Source organism: Scyliorhinus canicula, chromosome 19 (assembly GCF_902713615.1).
Source record: "Scyliorhinus canicula chromosome 19, sScyCan1.1, whole genome shotgun sequence".
In the NCBI taxonomy this organism is placed as follows: Eukaryota; Metazoa; Chordata; class Chondrichthyes; order Carcharhiniformes; family Scyliorhinidae; genus Scyliorhinus; species Scyliorhinus canicula.
Genome location: NC_052164.1, coordinates 94,535,550 through 94,553,349, shown reverse-complemented (window position 1 = coordinate 94,553,349; position 17,800 = coordinate 94,535,550). Strand labels below are relative to the sequence as shown.

Sequence of the window (17,800 nt, the reverse complement as noted above, 5' to 3'; positions counted from 1 at the left end):
GAACTGCATTCATTCATTAATAAAGACAATGGGCAACACTTTTTGAAGGGTAATATTAGCTGAAGAGAATGTGCGCTATGCAGTCAGCCACTGCTAAATTATTGCACTGCTAATAGTCCAAAGTTACATATTAAAGATTTGGAAAGATCCTGACTCATCTTTCAAAATAATAGTTATTAACTGAAGAATCATGAAAATTAAACGACTTTGCCAAGTTTAATACCAAGAATTTATACAGCAGTTATCCATTATACTGTCTGTTGGCAAGAGGAGGAAAACAAGTATTTATCTTCTTTTATTCATTGTAGATGGAGATAAAAGTACAAGGCAACAAAGCTTATGACACAGCCTGCAAAAGGAAACCTGACCAAAAGTTCAAACCTTACGTTCTTCATTCAAAGGATATGGGCTTCGCTGGCTAGGGACATTTATTGCCCATTCCTAATTTCCCTCGAGAAGGTGGTGGTTATAGTGATATCATGGTTGTATTGTAATTCACTGACTGACCACTAGGAGTCTCATTTGTATGTAAGTGAATGTTAGAGTCAGGTGACCTCAGACTGACTAGGGAGCTGGGAGAGAGGTTGCTTGTGCACGACCATACTATTATTCATCTGTTGTTTGTATATATTTGACCCACAGTTAACATTAATAAATTGTTTGTAGCTTTATCTACAAGTGCATGGTAAAGTTTATGATCAGTTATGGTCCCTAACAAAGCAGGTCCCTCTCATCTTAGTGAAAATACACAGAAAAAGTGGGTGCCTGCATAGGGGTGAAAAATCTCAGGACAGGGCTGTAATGTTCTATGTTCTATGTCACTAGCCTGTTCATTAACACACACCACTGGATGTACAATGTCAGCATCATCCGGAATAGTACTGCTTGGTTGGGGTAAACCCAAAGCTAGGTTAAGATGATGCAATCAAATATTTTAAATTCTACCACATGACTAGCTGTGTATTCAGCATAACTTATATAGGAAGAAAATGCCAGTTGTTTTATTGTCCCTCAGTTGATGCCGGTTTTCTGCATGGTCGCATCTCATGTGACTACTTACTGGATTCATGGTGACTAATGGTGAAGGGCCTCTTGGACGTTTTAGTAACTGTTGGGCATGCAACTGAATGTTGGCTCCACCATCGGAAGCACGGCGACCAAGAGGTCCCATACCATTTAACAACTGTAGAGTTGGAGGCTGAAGCAAAGATTGTTCCTAAGGAGTTCAAAAGAGAGATTTAAGAAAATGCAATATGTTTCATTAAAAACTATTCTTGACTAGTGGAAACATCTTGCCTAGTAATATCAGACACCGCACATAAACAGAACAATATTTCCTTTAATACTTTTCTGAAAGTCAACTTCTCATTGTCGATTTTGAAAATGTATTGTTTTTAAATATCACGGTGTTTGCACGTGATCACTATGCAGGACTAATTTAATCTACGGAATGGAAGAAAAAGACAAAATGCTATATGAGACAAAGGGAACAAAGAAACCAGGCATGAAAAAGCAGCACACTAAATAAGAATGAAACATTTAAGATACACACACCATCAACCACGGTACTGTTCATGCTTAGAGGAAATCTTCGCTGTTTATTCTAACAGGTTGCAAAGCTTTACAGTGCCCTCTCTGGACCAAACACAAATAGCAGGATTTCTTATACTACTGTCTTTTCTTTAAGAGCAACTGAAATGTTTATATTTGTTATTTTACAAAAGTTCTGTATTTTGTTGATTAGAAATAAAGTGCTCCTGATATTTGATTAGTTTTATTATTGAAAAATCTGCATCCAAGGTCATAGTCTTGAATTGAAAACTTTAACATCTCAAAAGTGTTAAAGAATCAATGCATCTGTATACTCTTCACTTCTTGTTCCACATCGCTGCACATAATGACTAACATAGCGGCACATTAATGTTGTATCGATGATATCCTGTTCTTTTGCAAAGGTTTTTAAAATCACAAATTTATACTTTAACTTTTAAAGAGTTAACTGGTGAAACATTCGATGGAAAACATGTAGGATCGAACAAAATGAACTTAACAATAATAAAAATTATATGGTCACAGGTTCTTATTTAAATTTAATGCATTGCGTGCTCCTTGGCTGCTTCCATTGTTTTGCTTAGAAAGGCAATTAGAGATGGGAAACGGTGGCCTACGCAGCGACGTTCACATCCCGTAATTTTTTTTTTAAATCAACAAGTAGAAGCTATACTATATTTTTACGTAGACATAAGCAAAGTAAATATGTGGTGTTTTTAAAATATGTGTGCAATCCTGCAATAAAAATTCTCTAAATTACAAATAGATTGCATAGTTTAGCCATTGTCAGTGTGCCTTTTTATTTGTAACAAAAGCTTAGAATTCTGGATTGACCACAATTTTTCATCAGTGTTAAGCATTTAACATCTAAGTAAGTTTGGGATATCTGGGCACAAGCATCCATTCAAGTTTGTTTATCATGTTTTGTCCAATTGTATGAGATTTTCAAAATTTTATTAATGCGGACATCGACACAAGAAATTCCCATCCAATTCAAAGTGTATCACACTAAGGCATAATGTTTATCCTCAGCTACGATGCTGAAGGTACAGGAACAGATAAACTGGACAACAAGAGTAATCTTCTCCAGGGATAAATATTTTTGCTTCTTTGCAGCCTCCAACAGTTCTTCTGGAGTTTGATAAAACTGCTTTGAATAAAGACAGCAGTTGTGAGTTACAGGCAGCCCTGGGGTTATAACTTGCCTGATATGCAAAGCATTGATCTTGCACTTAAAAATCTTTAGTTTATTCTTATCGAATTAATAGTTGAGCTTGTTGATTACAAGGCTCATCTTTTCTGAAAGGGAACGCATCATAGATTCAGGCCTCAGGAAACATTGATAAACTCTGTTTAATGCACAGCAAATTAATGAGTAATGATGTCGCAATTTTGTTTTTCACAGACTTCTGCACTTTCAAAAACAGCAGAAAGCTTAAGTTTCATTTAGAAAATTTGTCAGAAAAATAATTAACTCTGGATACAGCAATAGATCTTTTTGCATTGTGATATTTTACTTAAAAACAACTGGGTAGCTTCAACACAAAGAGTGAAGTGGTGGGATTGAGCCTCTGGCTTAGAACTTGTAGAGCAGAATTTAACGCAAGCAGTGGATGTTCCGCCTTTCAAAACAAAACCTGGTGGCACTCCCACTAAACTGATCTCCTGGAGCTCCAATGGAATAAATTTCCGAATAGGCGGTGGAATCCGGCGGGCTCCTGGCTGCACTGGGGGCATTAAATCGACAAACCATCTAGTGCGTTGAGATGCTATCACTGAGAGCTACCAGGCAATCAGGTTTCCCAGCTCTCTAGTACCGATAACGCACCCGGAGCGGTGGCCACTGTTGATATTACAATGGGATCCTCCTGCTGCAGCCCATGCAAAGAGGGAAGTGGAGTGGGATGGGATGGGAGCCTCAGGGATGGAGGCACCAGAAGTTGTTTGAATGATATAATTGCACACTTCTAGTGTGGAGCTTCACCTGCTGTGTAAACACTGTAGAATATTACACACAGTTAACACAAGTTTTGATCCATTCATTTAAATAGATGAAATGTCATGGGCTGCTCTAGCTGGATGTCCCAAAATGGGCTTTTGGCAGATAATGCTCCACACTAAGAGTACAATAAATTAGCATGCTCTTCAGAATCCTGCAGGTGAATTGTGTTTGCTGTGTGTCTAGTTTACAGATACATATACACATTCTTACACACAAGCTAATGTTACCACCTTCATCTTTTAATTGATTTAAAAATGGAAATTCTCTTAGCCCATTTTACAATTTTCATTTGAACGCGCTGCAAATACCTGCAGTACCTCGGAGTTCCTGGTAGAGGCACTGTTGATGCACTTTTCTGCTCAGGAGCACCACCAGCAGAAGCTCAGTGGCACTACATCCTTGCAGTAATGTAAATAATAATTTCCACGGTAATTTTGCAAATGTGGATCGAAAATTCTGGTTACACAATTTCTGGGATCAGTAGCAGCAGTGACAGTTTCAAAATGAAGGAACGTAAGCAGTAGGGGCAAGTGCTACTGCCCTTCGGCTTGGGGGCCACAGGAGTCCTTTAGTTAAACCTCAAGTTCATTATTTATTGATAGTTTTACAGCAGAAACATCCATACCTTGTACTCCAGCTGCGTGGCTGGCTGTAAATTCTGCGTGGGTAGCATGTTCTGCATTAGATTAACATTTGGGACAACCTGGAGGAAAGGAGCCTGGGGCATGACACGTGGAAAACCAGGCAGGTGGCACTTCTGTAGATCTTCAGTAACTTCAGTTCTACATCATCAAAACATTTGACAATTAATTGCATTGTTAAATATCCTCCAACATTTAACCCCTCTCCTTTGAAGCAGCAATTATATTTTGCACTGTTCTGTCCACAATGGCAACCCTCTGGTAATCCACCCCGATATTCTTGACATGCAAGTCTAAACAATGATTCCCAGCAAGCTGTTCAACCATGGCGAATACCACAGCTTGATCCTGGTTCTCACTTGACATCCACACATCTTAAAAACTCAGGCAAAAGCCACTTGACAATAATTGTAGACAGGAAAATTGCACAATTCCAGGAAAATTACACAATTCCTTCATAGCTCAAGATCACGGAGGTCAGCTATAAAATCTTCCATCATTATTCTGGCAGAGGCAGACTTCCAGTGGCGACATGTAGGATGAGATGGCATATAAGGTAGTTCACGCTCGAGCTCTGGGGGGAGTTTAGCCCTTTTTATACAGTTTCCGGGGATAATTGGTGTACAGACCCATCCCGGTGGACAGATGTTTGCAATAGCATGTCAAAAAACCCAAGAAGGAATATTGGGAAGATGGGCGTGAACATCAGTCCTCCTGCAGAATCGGGTAAGGTGCGGAGTCCATTGGGAGGCAGGCTGGTCGGGTGGGGCCGCATCTATTACGGTGGATAGGCTGGCGGAGGTGATGGCAGCTGAATTAGAAAGGCAGTTCACTAAACATTTCAAACGGCAAGGGAAGGAGATGTTGGAGACCCTCAAGCAGTCGGTGGAGGATGCACTGGCCTCGATAAAGGAGGCTCTTGGAAAAACGTCGGAGACAGTGGGGGAGCATGGTGAGGTGTTGAAGGGGATAGAGGCGGCGCTGTCACGGCACAGTGGCCAGCTGGCCTTGTTGGAAGCAGACCGACTGAAGGTGGAGGATCGGAAGAAGGGCCCCCAGGGCTGAGACTGAGGACCTGGAGTACCTCAGGATCGTGGGGTTTCCTGAAGGGGAGTATTTTGAAGGGCAGTGTTTGTGAAGTTTTTGTATCAGCTCCCGAAGGGTTGGGTGAATCAGGTGTTCCACCTGGGCTTTGATAGCGGGGCGGGGGGGGGGGGGGGGGGGGGGTGAGGAAAGTGGAATGTTCTGCGATTGTTATCTCGGATCATGCTCCACACCTGGTGGGATGTGGTGTTGGAAAGGGGGCCAGCTGAACAGCCGGTATGGTGTTTGGATGTGGGGCTGTTGGTAGACCTTGGATTGTGTGTGAAGTTGGCTAGGGTGATTGGTGAATATGTGGAGTTTTCGCCATTGATGTTGTGGGAGGCCTTGATGGTGATGGTGAGCTGAGAGATAATCTTGCATAAGGCGCAGGTAGATAGGGAGGCAAGGGAGGAACATCAACTCTTGGTGGATTAGATTTTGGAGGTAGATGGCAAATATTCGGAGGATCCCACCACAGAGCTTCCAGCCAGCAGGAAGAAACTGCAGGCGCAGTTTGACTTGTTGCCCACTGACGAGGCAGGGTGCACCAGTTGCAGTGCTTGAAGTGGGCAATGTGTAAATATGGGGAGAAGGCCAGTCATCTTTTGGTTGAGGCGGCAGGCAGCCTCCCGAGAGATTGTTCAGGTTCAGGATATGGGAGCTGGGCTAGTGTCTGCACCGGACAAAGTGAATAGGGTGTTCTAGGTATTTTACCAAAAATTGCATAAGTGGGAGTCACCTGGGCACGAGTGGGAAATGGCAGAGTCTCTGGAGAGATTGGAGTGTCCTACAGCGGAGGGGGAGAATCGAAAAAGGCTGGAGGAGCCGCGGTGGGTTGAGGAAGTTCGGACAGCTATAGGAAAAATGCAGACCAGTAAGGTGCCGGGGCCAGATGGGTTCCCAGTCCAATTGTATAAAATGTTTGCTGACTGACTGGTACCGTTGTTGGAGGAGATGATTGCAGATTCGGTAGCGCAGGGATCTCTCTCGGAGACAATGATAACGAAGATAAGGACTCAGTGGAATGCAGGTCGTACCGACCAATCTCCTTACTGAATGTGGATACTCAGATCTTGGTCAAGGTACTGCCGGAAAGGTAGGAGGAGTCTCCCCCTCAGCTTGTTGGGGAAGATTGGACATGGTTTGTAAAAGGTAGGTGCTTGTCCTCTGAGGTGGCTATTAAATGTGGAACTATCCCCATCAACAGGTGGGGAAACAGGAGGATATTATAGCTTTGGATACTTGTTTGCAGCGTTGAAACGGTTTGGGATCGGACCCAAATTTATGTATGGGTTCAGATACCAGATAAGGCCCCTAAGGCTAGTGTCTGCATGAAAGCGTTGAATTCGAGATATTTTCAGCTACACATGGGAACCAGACAGGGGTGCCCTATGTCCCTTCCCCTTTTCGCACAGGCGATTGAGCCTTTGGCCATCACTTTGAAGAATTTGGATAAGTGATGGGGGATAGAGTTGACGCGGGGGGGGGGGGGAATATAAATTAAAATGGGAGAAAAGTGAGTGTTTTTCGGTCAGCCCGCCAGGGTAGGGAGCCAATCTGGGGGTGGTGCTGTTCCGCTTAACAAGTACTCATTTTAGGTATTTAGGGGTGCAGGTAGCTTGGGATTGGGCTCGGTTTTGTGTAAGTTGAATTTTACGAGCCTGGTGAGTAGGGTTAAGACCGATTTACAGAGATGGGACAGCCTCCCTCTGTCTTTGGCGGGTCGAATTCAATCAAGAAGATGAATATTCCACCGAGGTTTCTGTTCGTATTCCAGTGTTTGCTGGTTTTCCTAATGAAGATGTTCTTTGTAAGTATGGAGAGTTTGATGCTGTCCTTCATCTGGGCGGGCAAGGGAGCAAAGATTCGGAAAACAGTTCTCCAGAGGAACCGGCAGTCAGGGGATTTGGTGAACTTGTATTACTATTGACCAGCGAATGCGGAGGTGTTGAGCTGGTGTGGGGCAGTTAGGGTACAGATGGAGTCAGGTTAGTGTAGGGGGTTGGGATTGTGGGCATCAGTGTCGGCCTCGCTTCCGTTCTCCCAAGAAAAGTATCCGGGTAACCCGATGGTGGTTTCCACATTGAGGATATGGAGAGAACTTTGGCAGCGCTTTAAATTGGAGGTAGTCTCAAAGTCGGTGCGATTTGTGCAAACCATGTTTGAGCCAGTGAGGTTAGATGCCAAATTCAGAGGGTGGGAGACAAGGGGGTGGAAGGAATGAGGAATTTGTTTTTGGAAGGGTGTTTTGTGAGCTTGGAGGAGTTGTCGGAAAAATTCCGGTTCTCGCAGTCAGAAACTTTTAGATATTTTCAGGTTCGTGAATTTGCAAGGAAGATTTTCCCGACATTCCCAGTGGTGCTATCATCATGGTTGCTGGAGAGGATTTTGTCACTTGCTGAGGGGAGTACTTTGGGGATTTGTGGGAGGATTCGGGCAGAGGATATATGGGGGGGTTAAGACCAAGTGGGAAAAAGAGTTGGGGGTGGAATTGGATGATGGGTGTGGTGTGAGGCGCTGCAGAGGGTGAATACCACATCTTCATGTGCAAGACTTTGGCAAATACAGTTGAATGTGGGGCACATGGTGCACATAACCAGATCTAGGATTAGTCGGATGTTGCGGGAGTGGAAGATAAGTGTGAGCATTGTAGGAGGGGCCCAGCCAACCACGTGCATATGTTGTGGTCATGTCCTAAACTCGTGAGATTCTGGGTCTCCTTCTTCACCACCATGTCGACGATTCTGCAAGTTGAATTGGAGCGTTGGGTGTCAGACATGACGGATCTGCAGGCAGGATCTGGGGGCCAGTGTTCTGGCCTTCGTCTCGCTGATTGCTCGCAGGCGGGTTCTGTTGCCTCAGTATGGCTGGGGGATCTCATGGAGTTTTTACACAGCAAAAAAGTCAAGTACGTGTGTGTGTGTGTGGGGGGGGGGCTCTTGAGGGGTTCTACAAAATATGGCAGCCGTTTATTTTATACTTTAGAGAGCTGGTCACCGTCAGCAGCTGTTGAGGGGGTGAGGGTTTAGTGGGGGTTCGGAGGTGTAGGTATTGTTGCTTTTATTTGTTTTACTGTTGCATTGGTATGTAATTATCAAAAATGCTAAATTAAAATATTTTCAAAAAAATCATTCTGGCAGAGGTCTGTTATTGAAATGGAACCTTCTTAGCATGTATGTTTCAGTACCACACAATTCATGCATTTATCCACTGAGCCTTTAAGGGAGCTGTTACCCAACTTTTTAAACCAGCAGATCTGTAAAGTTTTCCAGTAATGTAACGTTCAACCATTAATCATCAACATTGCCAACTGCAATTAAATGTGTCCCTAGAGTTTTCATCATATAACCTGCCCCCATACTCCAGCCATTTTTCAGCCAACACATCCATCGTTGTAACCTACTCCTTCCACCAACTGGAAAGCAAAATTACTCGTCTCAATTGGATGATGCGACTGTCAGCCAAACAGCCCTTTCTCCCATTTTCAATATTTTTATATCTGGTAAAGAGAAATGCTCAAAGAAATGACAAGAGGGCAGCACAGTGACGCAGTGGTTAGCACTGCTGCCTCACGGCGCCGCGGTCTCAGGTTCGATCCCGGCTCTGGGTCACTGTCCGTGTGGAGTTTGCACATTCTCCCCGTGTCTGCGTGATTTAGCCCCCACAACCCAAAGATGTGCAGGGGCGGTGGATTGGCCACGCTAAATTCCCCCAGAATTGGAAAAAAATGAACTGAGTAACAAGAAAACAATATATTTTTTAAGGTTCCTGTGATTTCTTTCCAGGGTTTCACAGAGCAGTGTCCTGGAGATTGACCTTCAATTTAAGCCCAGTTGCGGGCCAATCCTGCGAGTTGTCTAGTATTAGGGTCCGGCACATAAAGATAGGACTGATGTGGGACTGAGTTCAGTATCACCCACAGACTGATGCAAGTGAACACATGACCCGCACCTAGGGGGTCAGTGCGGTGCTGGACAGAACTGCAAGCAGACCCAAGCATGCAGACAGCTCCTAGCTTCTACACAGTGGGCTAAATAGCTTGGCAGATCAAGGCCAGCAGCGTGGCCCGTACCAGCCTCCCCAAACAGCCACCGGAATGTGGCGACTAGGGGCTTTTCACAGTAACTTCATTTGAAGCCGACTTGTGACAATAAGCGATTTTAATTTCATTTCATTATTCTTATAAATGAAATGGCATTCAGGGCAGCACATGGTACAGTGGTTATCACTGCTGCCTCCAGGGACCTGGGTTCAATTCCAGCCTTGGGTGACTGTCTATGTGGAGTTTGTACGTTATCCCCGTGTCTACGTGGGTTTCTTCTGAGTGCTCCGGTTTCCTCCCACAGTCCAAAGATGTGCAGGTTGGGTGGATTGGCCATTCTAAATTGCCCCTTAGTGTCCTGAAAAGGTTAGGTGGGGATACGAGGATAGGGTGGAGGAGTGGGCTTAAGTAGGGTGGTCTTTCTAAGGGCTGGTGCAGATTTGATGGTCCAAATGGCCTCCTTCTGCTCTGTGAATTCTATGAAATAGTTCTAGTAGTTAATAAAGACTTACAGTTAACCTGCAAAAGACTACAAAGGTTTTGTCAAACCTACCGAGATGGAACTAACACCCCACAACATTAGGAACCCTATTAACCACTGTAGTGAGTGTTATAATTGCTGTCTATCCAATGTCTTGCATAATTTAGTCATTGAAATTCCCATGTGCAAACATCTCCCTCAATGTTAATAATTGAGCTTCTGTCCAAATTTCCTTCCCACACATACAGTTTTTAAATGTACCTAATTCCTACTGGAACACACTTCCAAACAGCTCCATTGGTGCAGTTGAACTTGCTGTGCGTCTCTGAGGGCACATAATTCCCTCTTCCCTAACTCCCCAATTCCCAATTCCTTCTCTTTCTCATCTCCCCCCCCCCCCCCCCCCCCCCCCCCCCCCCCAAGTCTTTCTGAGCATGAAGCTCTCAAACTTATTTCTGAAAATATATTGAGTATATTACCATGATCTCAAAATCAATTCAGAAGTAACCTAACATTTACTGGTTATATACCAAGTCTGATTAAATTAGAACAAATGTAATAGCACCACATATCACTTTCCTTCTCTTTGACACAGGTGTTTGAGTTTTTTCACATTTCTTATAAAACATAGGACCATTCAGCAGTAACATGTCGCTGAGTTCTCTGGTATATGTGCATATACATGAAATAAAAACATGCATGCATCCAATGCTGCTTATATTGGCTATTTAGACAAAGTTACCACATTAATAATACTAACCTGGGGTCAGCCACACCAACAGTATGTCTCCTCATGGACAGGTACCGTGCCAGTGCCTCCGGCGATGGCTCTTCACCTTCGTCGCTATCTAGATTCATGTTACCATCAGTCTGAGAAGGAAGATTAATGATACAATTGATTAATGGAAGTGGAAGTAGTAATAATACCATCGGTCACTGTTAACCTTATCCACCATAAGTAAGTCTGACCCGCTAGTTACATTCTTAACAACAAGTTCAGCTATTTTATGAAAAAAATTAATCCTAGTAGATAACCCCCGGATCTATACATTTTAGAATTAAGAGCTTCTGGATAAAAATTGTACAGTTAAGCCAATATTCAGCAGGCTGGACAGCACAAAGCCCTAGCAGTGAAACCCAAATGACATGTTCCAGTAGCTAGTCTGGAAAATATCATGACATTGACAAGCTCACCCCGAAGGCCATCAATGGCCTACCTTAACAAAACAACTAACTTAAATAACTGACAAATGCTATCAGCTATACTTTTCAAATAGATTTGAAGATTAGAATGCCACAGACAGCATTATTCTACCAAAGTAAAAATATTTGTAGTTTATGCACAAACAATAATAGGGTTGAAGAAATGTTTTATGGTTCAATGCCAGTTAATATTTGTCACTTATAACATATATAAAAAAAGTGCTGCGAGACGGCACGGTGACACAGTGGTTAGCACAGCTGTCTACGACGCTGAGGACCTGGGTTCAATCCCGGCCCCAGGTCACTGTCGGTGTGGAGTTTGCACATTCTCCCGTGTCTGCGTGGGTCTCACCCCACAACCCAAAGATGTACAGGTTAGGCGGATTGGCCACACTAAATTGCCGCTTATTTGGAAACAAATAATTGGGTGCTCTTAAAAAGAAAAAGAAAGGTGCTGCAATTTATTCTAATTGCCGGATTTAGGAACAATATTGAGGTTAGCCAGCAATCCACTGACACAGCTGATTTTCAATGAAATTTCCATTGAGAAGATTATTTAAATTTTTGGTACTTTTTTATGTGTTCAGAGGGTTGGGAAAAATTATCTTGATTTTGGTTGGAACCGTTATTGTTACACGGTTACTCCGCACAGCACCAATTGCTGCCAAAGTACTTCTTTCAATTTTCCAGAGAGAATTCTGGAATTCAGTGAATATGCCAATTTCTGAATTGATTAGCAGGATACCAAATTACTCATTTATTATGTCCAAGTACATACTGGACTTGCATATTATTTCAAAAAGACTTTTGCACCTAATTTCTAATGTAAGATTTATGAAACGGTCTCAAAAATAAATTGTATGCTATTGTTTCTTTTACCTTACAGGTGGGATTTTGGAACAAATATCAGCATTAGTAACAGTTCAGTCGATCATTTAATTGCCAATAATTAAGGCTCCCAAATCAAAAATCAAAATGTCGAACACACAATTATATGTAATTATGTCTTCAGTGAATAGAAATGTCATTTATAAAGTAACGTATTTATTGTATTTAATGAATGAATAAAAATCAACTGAGATGACAAGTTGTAAGTTATGCATCTTAAATGTCAGACAAAAATCCATGCTCAGTTTGAGAAGCTGTAACTAGCTCATGTGGACTTGCTTTTTTGCAAAGGTATGATGTTAGAGGACATCACTTCCATATTTTTAATACAATTTCATTAACAATCAGGCCCACTATATTATCAGCCCACTTGTTCATCGGAAAAGGAGAATGTCACAGACTCCATAAATGAACCTATTTGCGTCACCGGCAGTTAGAAAGGGAGTCTGGAGGTCTGAATAGGTTCAGGAAAATTCGAGGTTGTTATTCATGATCTGAAAAGGAGGTTGGCTTGATGAGCTGAATGGCCTTTCCTCATTATCAATGCTCTTACATTTTTATTGCTGTATTTTGTTAACATGCAGAATAGGTCCCAGGATTAAATTTATTCGTATATGTTAATTCTGCTGACCTATAACGAAAAGTCTCCATTATCTCAATCTCATAATTTCTCCCCTCCCCACTCCCCAACAACATAAAGAACTTTCAAAAAGATCATCCAATTGGGTAAGAATTTCTCTAATATATTCCAGAAAACCTCGATTGTCAACAAGATTCTTGGGTTTCTTTTTCCTTACATGAAAGAAAGAAAAATGAACCATCTATTAAGATTAAAGATGTTGCTCTCATCATTTCTGATTTAAAATCTAAATGTGGCGACTGTAGCCTTAAGATTCCAAAACTGTTTGGTGACCTCGCCAGAAAAGATTAAAATAAATCACATTTGAACATAGCGTGCATTTATCAAAATATCTAATGATGGTCTCATAACTGACCTGCACTATCTGGTTCTCTGGGTTGATGAGCTGCACTTGTGGCACATTTAGACTCAGTGTGTTACCTGTTTGCTCAGCCTGGTGTTAAAGATCATAGGAAAGTCAGAAAAGAAGTGATCAGTTTTTCCAAAATGTCATTCGCAACACAAAAGTCAGAACTATTTAATAGGTTTTCATATAGATATAGGTGTCAGCAGGGGATTTATTTCTTCAAGGTATAATCATTGTTCAAAATATATCAGTATGTACAACAACAATTGGTTAAGTCTGAAAAAGACATGGGGCGGGGTTTTCCGGCCCCGGTTTCTCCATCCTGGCAGCCCCATGTTCCAGTGCGGCACGTCCTCGCCAGCAGTGGGATTCCCCCATTCCCGCAGCCAGCCAATGGGGCTTCCCATTGTGGCCACCCCCACGCTGTTGGGAAACCCGCGGGCGTGGGTGCGCTGCCAGAGAAGGGGAGGATCCCACCGACGGAGATTTCCGCAGATGGACTTTGATTCTTTGTTCCTTTGCCGGTGGGATTCTCCCTTCCCGCTGCAGTGAATGGAGATTTGGCTGAGCTCCAAATTCTCCGTCCTTGTTGGCAGCGGTACTGAGGCAGGCTCACAACAGAGAATCCCGTCCATGAAGTGCAATCCCTGGTCAGGTTAGAAAACAATAAAAATGTAGAGGATAGCCAGATGGTGGAATAAGAAGTTAAACATAGTAAAACAGATCTGGAGGAGAAAGGGTAAGAATAACATGAAGAGAAAATAACTCCAAGCCAAGAAAACAAATACTCAGTAACTGAAGGACAATAATCTTTCAAAGAAGTATAATTAAATTCAGCAGTCCAAAAGCTATAATCAATAAGAATTTAAGTGAGTGACTTTTACCCCAGAAGAAATAATGGTGTTACAGGAGTTTGAAAAACATGGGGCAAATTCAATATTCATAGGTAAAGAATGCTAGAATGTGGACAGAAAAGTCCCGTCGGAAATTAAGGATAGCAAATTGATATTCAGAAGATGCCAGAAAAGAATGATGCCTTAGTTGATAAATAGGTACTGGAAAAAACATGATGAGATAGCAAGGATACATCCAGATATTAATACTGTTTCTTTGGAGAATCAAAGGGTATAAAAGAGTGGAGGAAAATAGGAGTTGAGGCAGATTAGTCACAGTCTTTATAGAGGTGGTGGTGGTATTGGTTCAAAGACCAAAAATCAATCGAAATATAAACTATATTAATTAATGGAAATGAGATAACAGAATCAACTAGTAGTGTTGAGGGACAATTGCATTTATATGTTGCCTCTTTCACATCCTCAGTATGTCCCAAAGCCTTTAATCACCAATGAATTACTTTCAAAGTGTTGTCACTGTTATGTAGGTAAACACTGGGGCCAATTATGCACAGCAAAATCTCACAAACAGCAATGAAATAAATTACACATGAGCTATTTTGCTAGCATTGGCTGTGGGATGAATTTTGGTCAGGACATGGAGGATTTCTTGCTTTTCAAGATTGGATCTTTAAAAAAAAAATTCCTCCTGAATAGCTGGACAGGTTCACAGTTTAATCGTCGTCCCTGACACTGCAGCAATCCTTTAGAATCGCACAGAAGTGGCAGACAGGTTATATGCTGGTGACCTAGAATGGGGTTTCAACTCAACCTTTTGTCTGAGGTTTGTGTGCTACCATTGAGTGAAAATAAAAATGCTAACAGATTGTTTATTGATCAAATGCATCAAATACCCCAAAAGGACAACTTGTTTCTTCTTCTAGTTTTTATAACTAGGTCAGTGTACATTTCATAATAAGCAGTGGATCTTCGAGTGACCACAATATATTGATACTGAATTTGTTCTAGCATCAGCATCAGTAAAAACAATAGTGGTTTAATTTAGAGTGGAACATTTTGAAGCAGTGTGGAATAAACTAATATATCTGGCAAACTTATATAAAATATATCTCAGTTGAGGATTGATGGAACACTTATACAATTATAAATGTTAAAAAATCCAATGTAAGCATTCACACAAAAACGCAATTTAAAAAAGTAGAATAAAACATATCAAAAAAAGGAAGGAGAGAATGATGAGACGAGTATTTGGTAGAACGTTTTCTAGGATAAGTTTCAAAAGATATTAGAAATATAAAGAGGAGTCTACAGATCTGTATCGCTGAAGTTGGGAATACTAAGATGTTCTTCCTGTATTAGAATTAAAAGATAAAGACAAAATAGTTGAAATATTGAATTCATATTTTCTAGAAGTATTCACCGAAACATAATTCTAACTGATTATTCAATTTCTGTATACATTTAATATCACAGAAAAATTGGAATTTGCCATATCTAAGGCAAGGGGGAATTAGACTAATCAAAACTCATGAACAAGTAGAATATAAACTGCGGGTGCAGAGAGAGATTAGTTGAAAAACCTGTGGGATATTGGCTATTAGTAGACCCTGGTGAGAAATCAGTAAGCAACCATTATACAGTAGCTCCACTTAAAACGGTCATAAATCTGAATTAGCCAGGTATAGATTCAATATCCATGTAGGTAAATATTGGAATCTATTTTACAGCATTTTCTGGAGGAGCACTTGTATAACAGGAATTCCTAATATTCAAAAAATCCTAATATTCAAAAATTCCCTTACCTCATTCATCAATCTTACAAAATATATAATGTTTAAACATAGCCAGAATCCAAGTCTGCCAGTGATCCTAACACTTTACAATGCACTAGTAACGCTATTTATTGTTTTGCTACCAAGCCACAAAAAATCGATACATGCATTAAAGGCAATAAATACAAAGATGTAATATATAAGGAAGGATTAAAACTTTGCAGACTACAAAAAAGGTAATTGAAGGGGAATCTCCTCGAAATGTATATGATCCAGGATTGTACCCATCCTAATACGCCAAAGTAAGGTAGGAAAGGAAGGAAAGGATGTAAATGGAACATAGTGGAAAGCTTAATTTAAATTTAAATCAAATCAAGAAAAGTTTCTTTGCTCAGCGTGATGAATGATTTGCTGATTTAAAGGCAGAGACATGGAGGCAAAACCTTTATGGTTGCTAAAAATATAGCATGATGTAATGGAAGAGATAAGGTACTGAATAAATGGGTTTCAAGTCATTCAATTGCCTCTTTTGGTCCCTAATGTTCTTGTGCTCTTGTGACAAAGCACTTCACAATTAATGGTAGCTCAGGCTATGATCGTCTGCTATTTTGTAAAACGTACTTGTCATGGAGAAAAATTAATTGGTGTTGTTTCAGGGTCACACACTACAAAAGGAAAATGATCACTGGCAATAAGCAACAGCCAACCTTGATTTTGGAGGTGTGAAATAATAGGAAAACATGCATGTTCTGACATATAAAAGTGCATTTATTCTTTTTACAACCCAAAACTAGCAATTAAGTGCTGAATTTCGATAGGCTGGCAAGCCACGGGCAACTATGCCTTGGTTGTTTAGAGAAGCTCCAGCTGGATTCCAGGCTCATTGTGCAGTTGATGAGCTTGCTGTCCCTTTAAGGGACGAGAGCCCTCTTCACGAATTGGTGGTCAATCAGAGGGCTCGCAGCTCTTCAGTTCCAGTAGTGTCATCTGACGTGGTGGCCACTATTGGGACTGCACCCAGCTGAGAGGATGCAGTGATGGACACCACCCTTGCAGCGAGGTAAGTGAGTTTGGATGTTCGCTGGGGTCAGTCAGGGAGACTCTGGGGGAAGGGGGTTGGTTGGTGCAGGTCGGGAGTGGGAGGTGGGGTTGTAGTGGGGGCAGCCATTGCTGCCAGTGGTGGGGGGGGTGGCCTTTGAGGGTTATTCAGTGCCCAATTAAGAGGCCACCCTCACTACAAAAGACTACCACGGTTCACCAGGTGGTCTCGCAATGTGCCTCTAGTAAAATGCAAGTGGTGGTGGGAAGAAACCCATAACTGGCCACTTAAGCAGCAGAATTGGTCTCTGGATAGGAGGACTGTCCTCCACCTTCCGCCAGCTGGCAGAATGACACGGCAGCGTGAAGGTGAGAGGCTCTTACTCATGCCTTTCCTCATCACTTTCTGCCCTCCCCATGCCTCCTTCCCCACAATTGCAGGTCCCATAAAATTCAGCCTGAAATATTACTTGAACCAGTTAAAAGCCATTGCAAATGTCACTACTGATAGCTGTACCTCCCTCTCTTTAATAGATGTTTATTGTTCTCTCTGTTGACATTGTGTACAAGCTTTGATGTGTGCCTGGTTTGTTGCACAATGATTCTTTTGAAGGAGAATCACAGTATTGTGCTAATATGCTGCGTCATGGAGCAGTAGGAGACATAATTAGAGTGGTTGACGCATAATTTGAGTAGCTTCATTTCATGTATTCTCTGAAATATTACTGCTATTCATTCAGAATATGGCCACTGCACCTCATACTCCGTAAAAAAAATGATTTAAGTTGCATTTTAACATGTCATATATGCAGAGCTCAATTATTTCACACCTCAGGTGGCAGAAAAGACCAGTTTTCTGCCTTCATCTTATAACTTTCAAGACTGTGCCCTACTTAAGATATCAAATTTCTGATCTCAGCTGAACCTTCATGATGAAATACCCAGCACACTTTGATTGTTCTCCATCGAGGAGGTGGAAAAATCTAACTCTTATCCTCTGTTTGTTACAAACCGCTTGGTGTCCTTTTCATGCACAGTACGAGCAGAAGACAAAATTAGCTAGCCAATAATGCACAGGGGGTTAAAGCATGAAAAAATATAGGAAGTAATGAAAAGCAAAAATAAATGCAATAAATGCGTTAACTCTAATGCCGCACGTCAATACTCATGTGCAATATCAAAGCCATTATATTTTGAAAGTTTTAAAAGATCCTCCAATTCAAAGAAGCATATATCCAAATCAAAAGCAGAAGTGAATT

At 41.6% G+C, this 17,800-nt stretch overlaps 1 protein-coding gene across 4 annotated transcripts in view; it reads right to left on the bottom strand.

Moving 5' to 3' along the window:
* Positions 1-17,800, bottom strand: part of sik3 (SIK family kinase 3) — a 308,820-nt gene that overhangs the window by 55,061 nt on the left and 235,959 nt on the right. For 3 of the 4 annotated variants that reach the window (XM_038779338.1, XM_038779335.1, XM_038779337.1), the window contains exons 10-13: positions 12,887-12,964; positions 10,561-10,670; positions 4,179-4,335; positions 1,061-1,216 (exon numbers count right to left, since the gene is read on the bottom strand). In XM_038779338.1, the coding sequence (XP_038635266.1) occupies positions 1,061-1,216; positions 4,179-4,335; positions 10,561-10,670; positions 12,887-12,964 (501 nt within the window). The remainder of the gene's footprint in view (positions 1-1,060; positions 1,217-4,178; positions 4,336-10,560; positions 10,671-12,886; positions 12,965-17,800) is intronic. The other variant, XM_038779336.1, reaches the window with a different exon arrangement.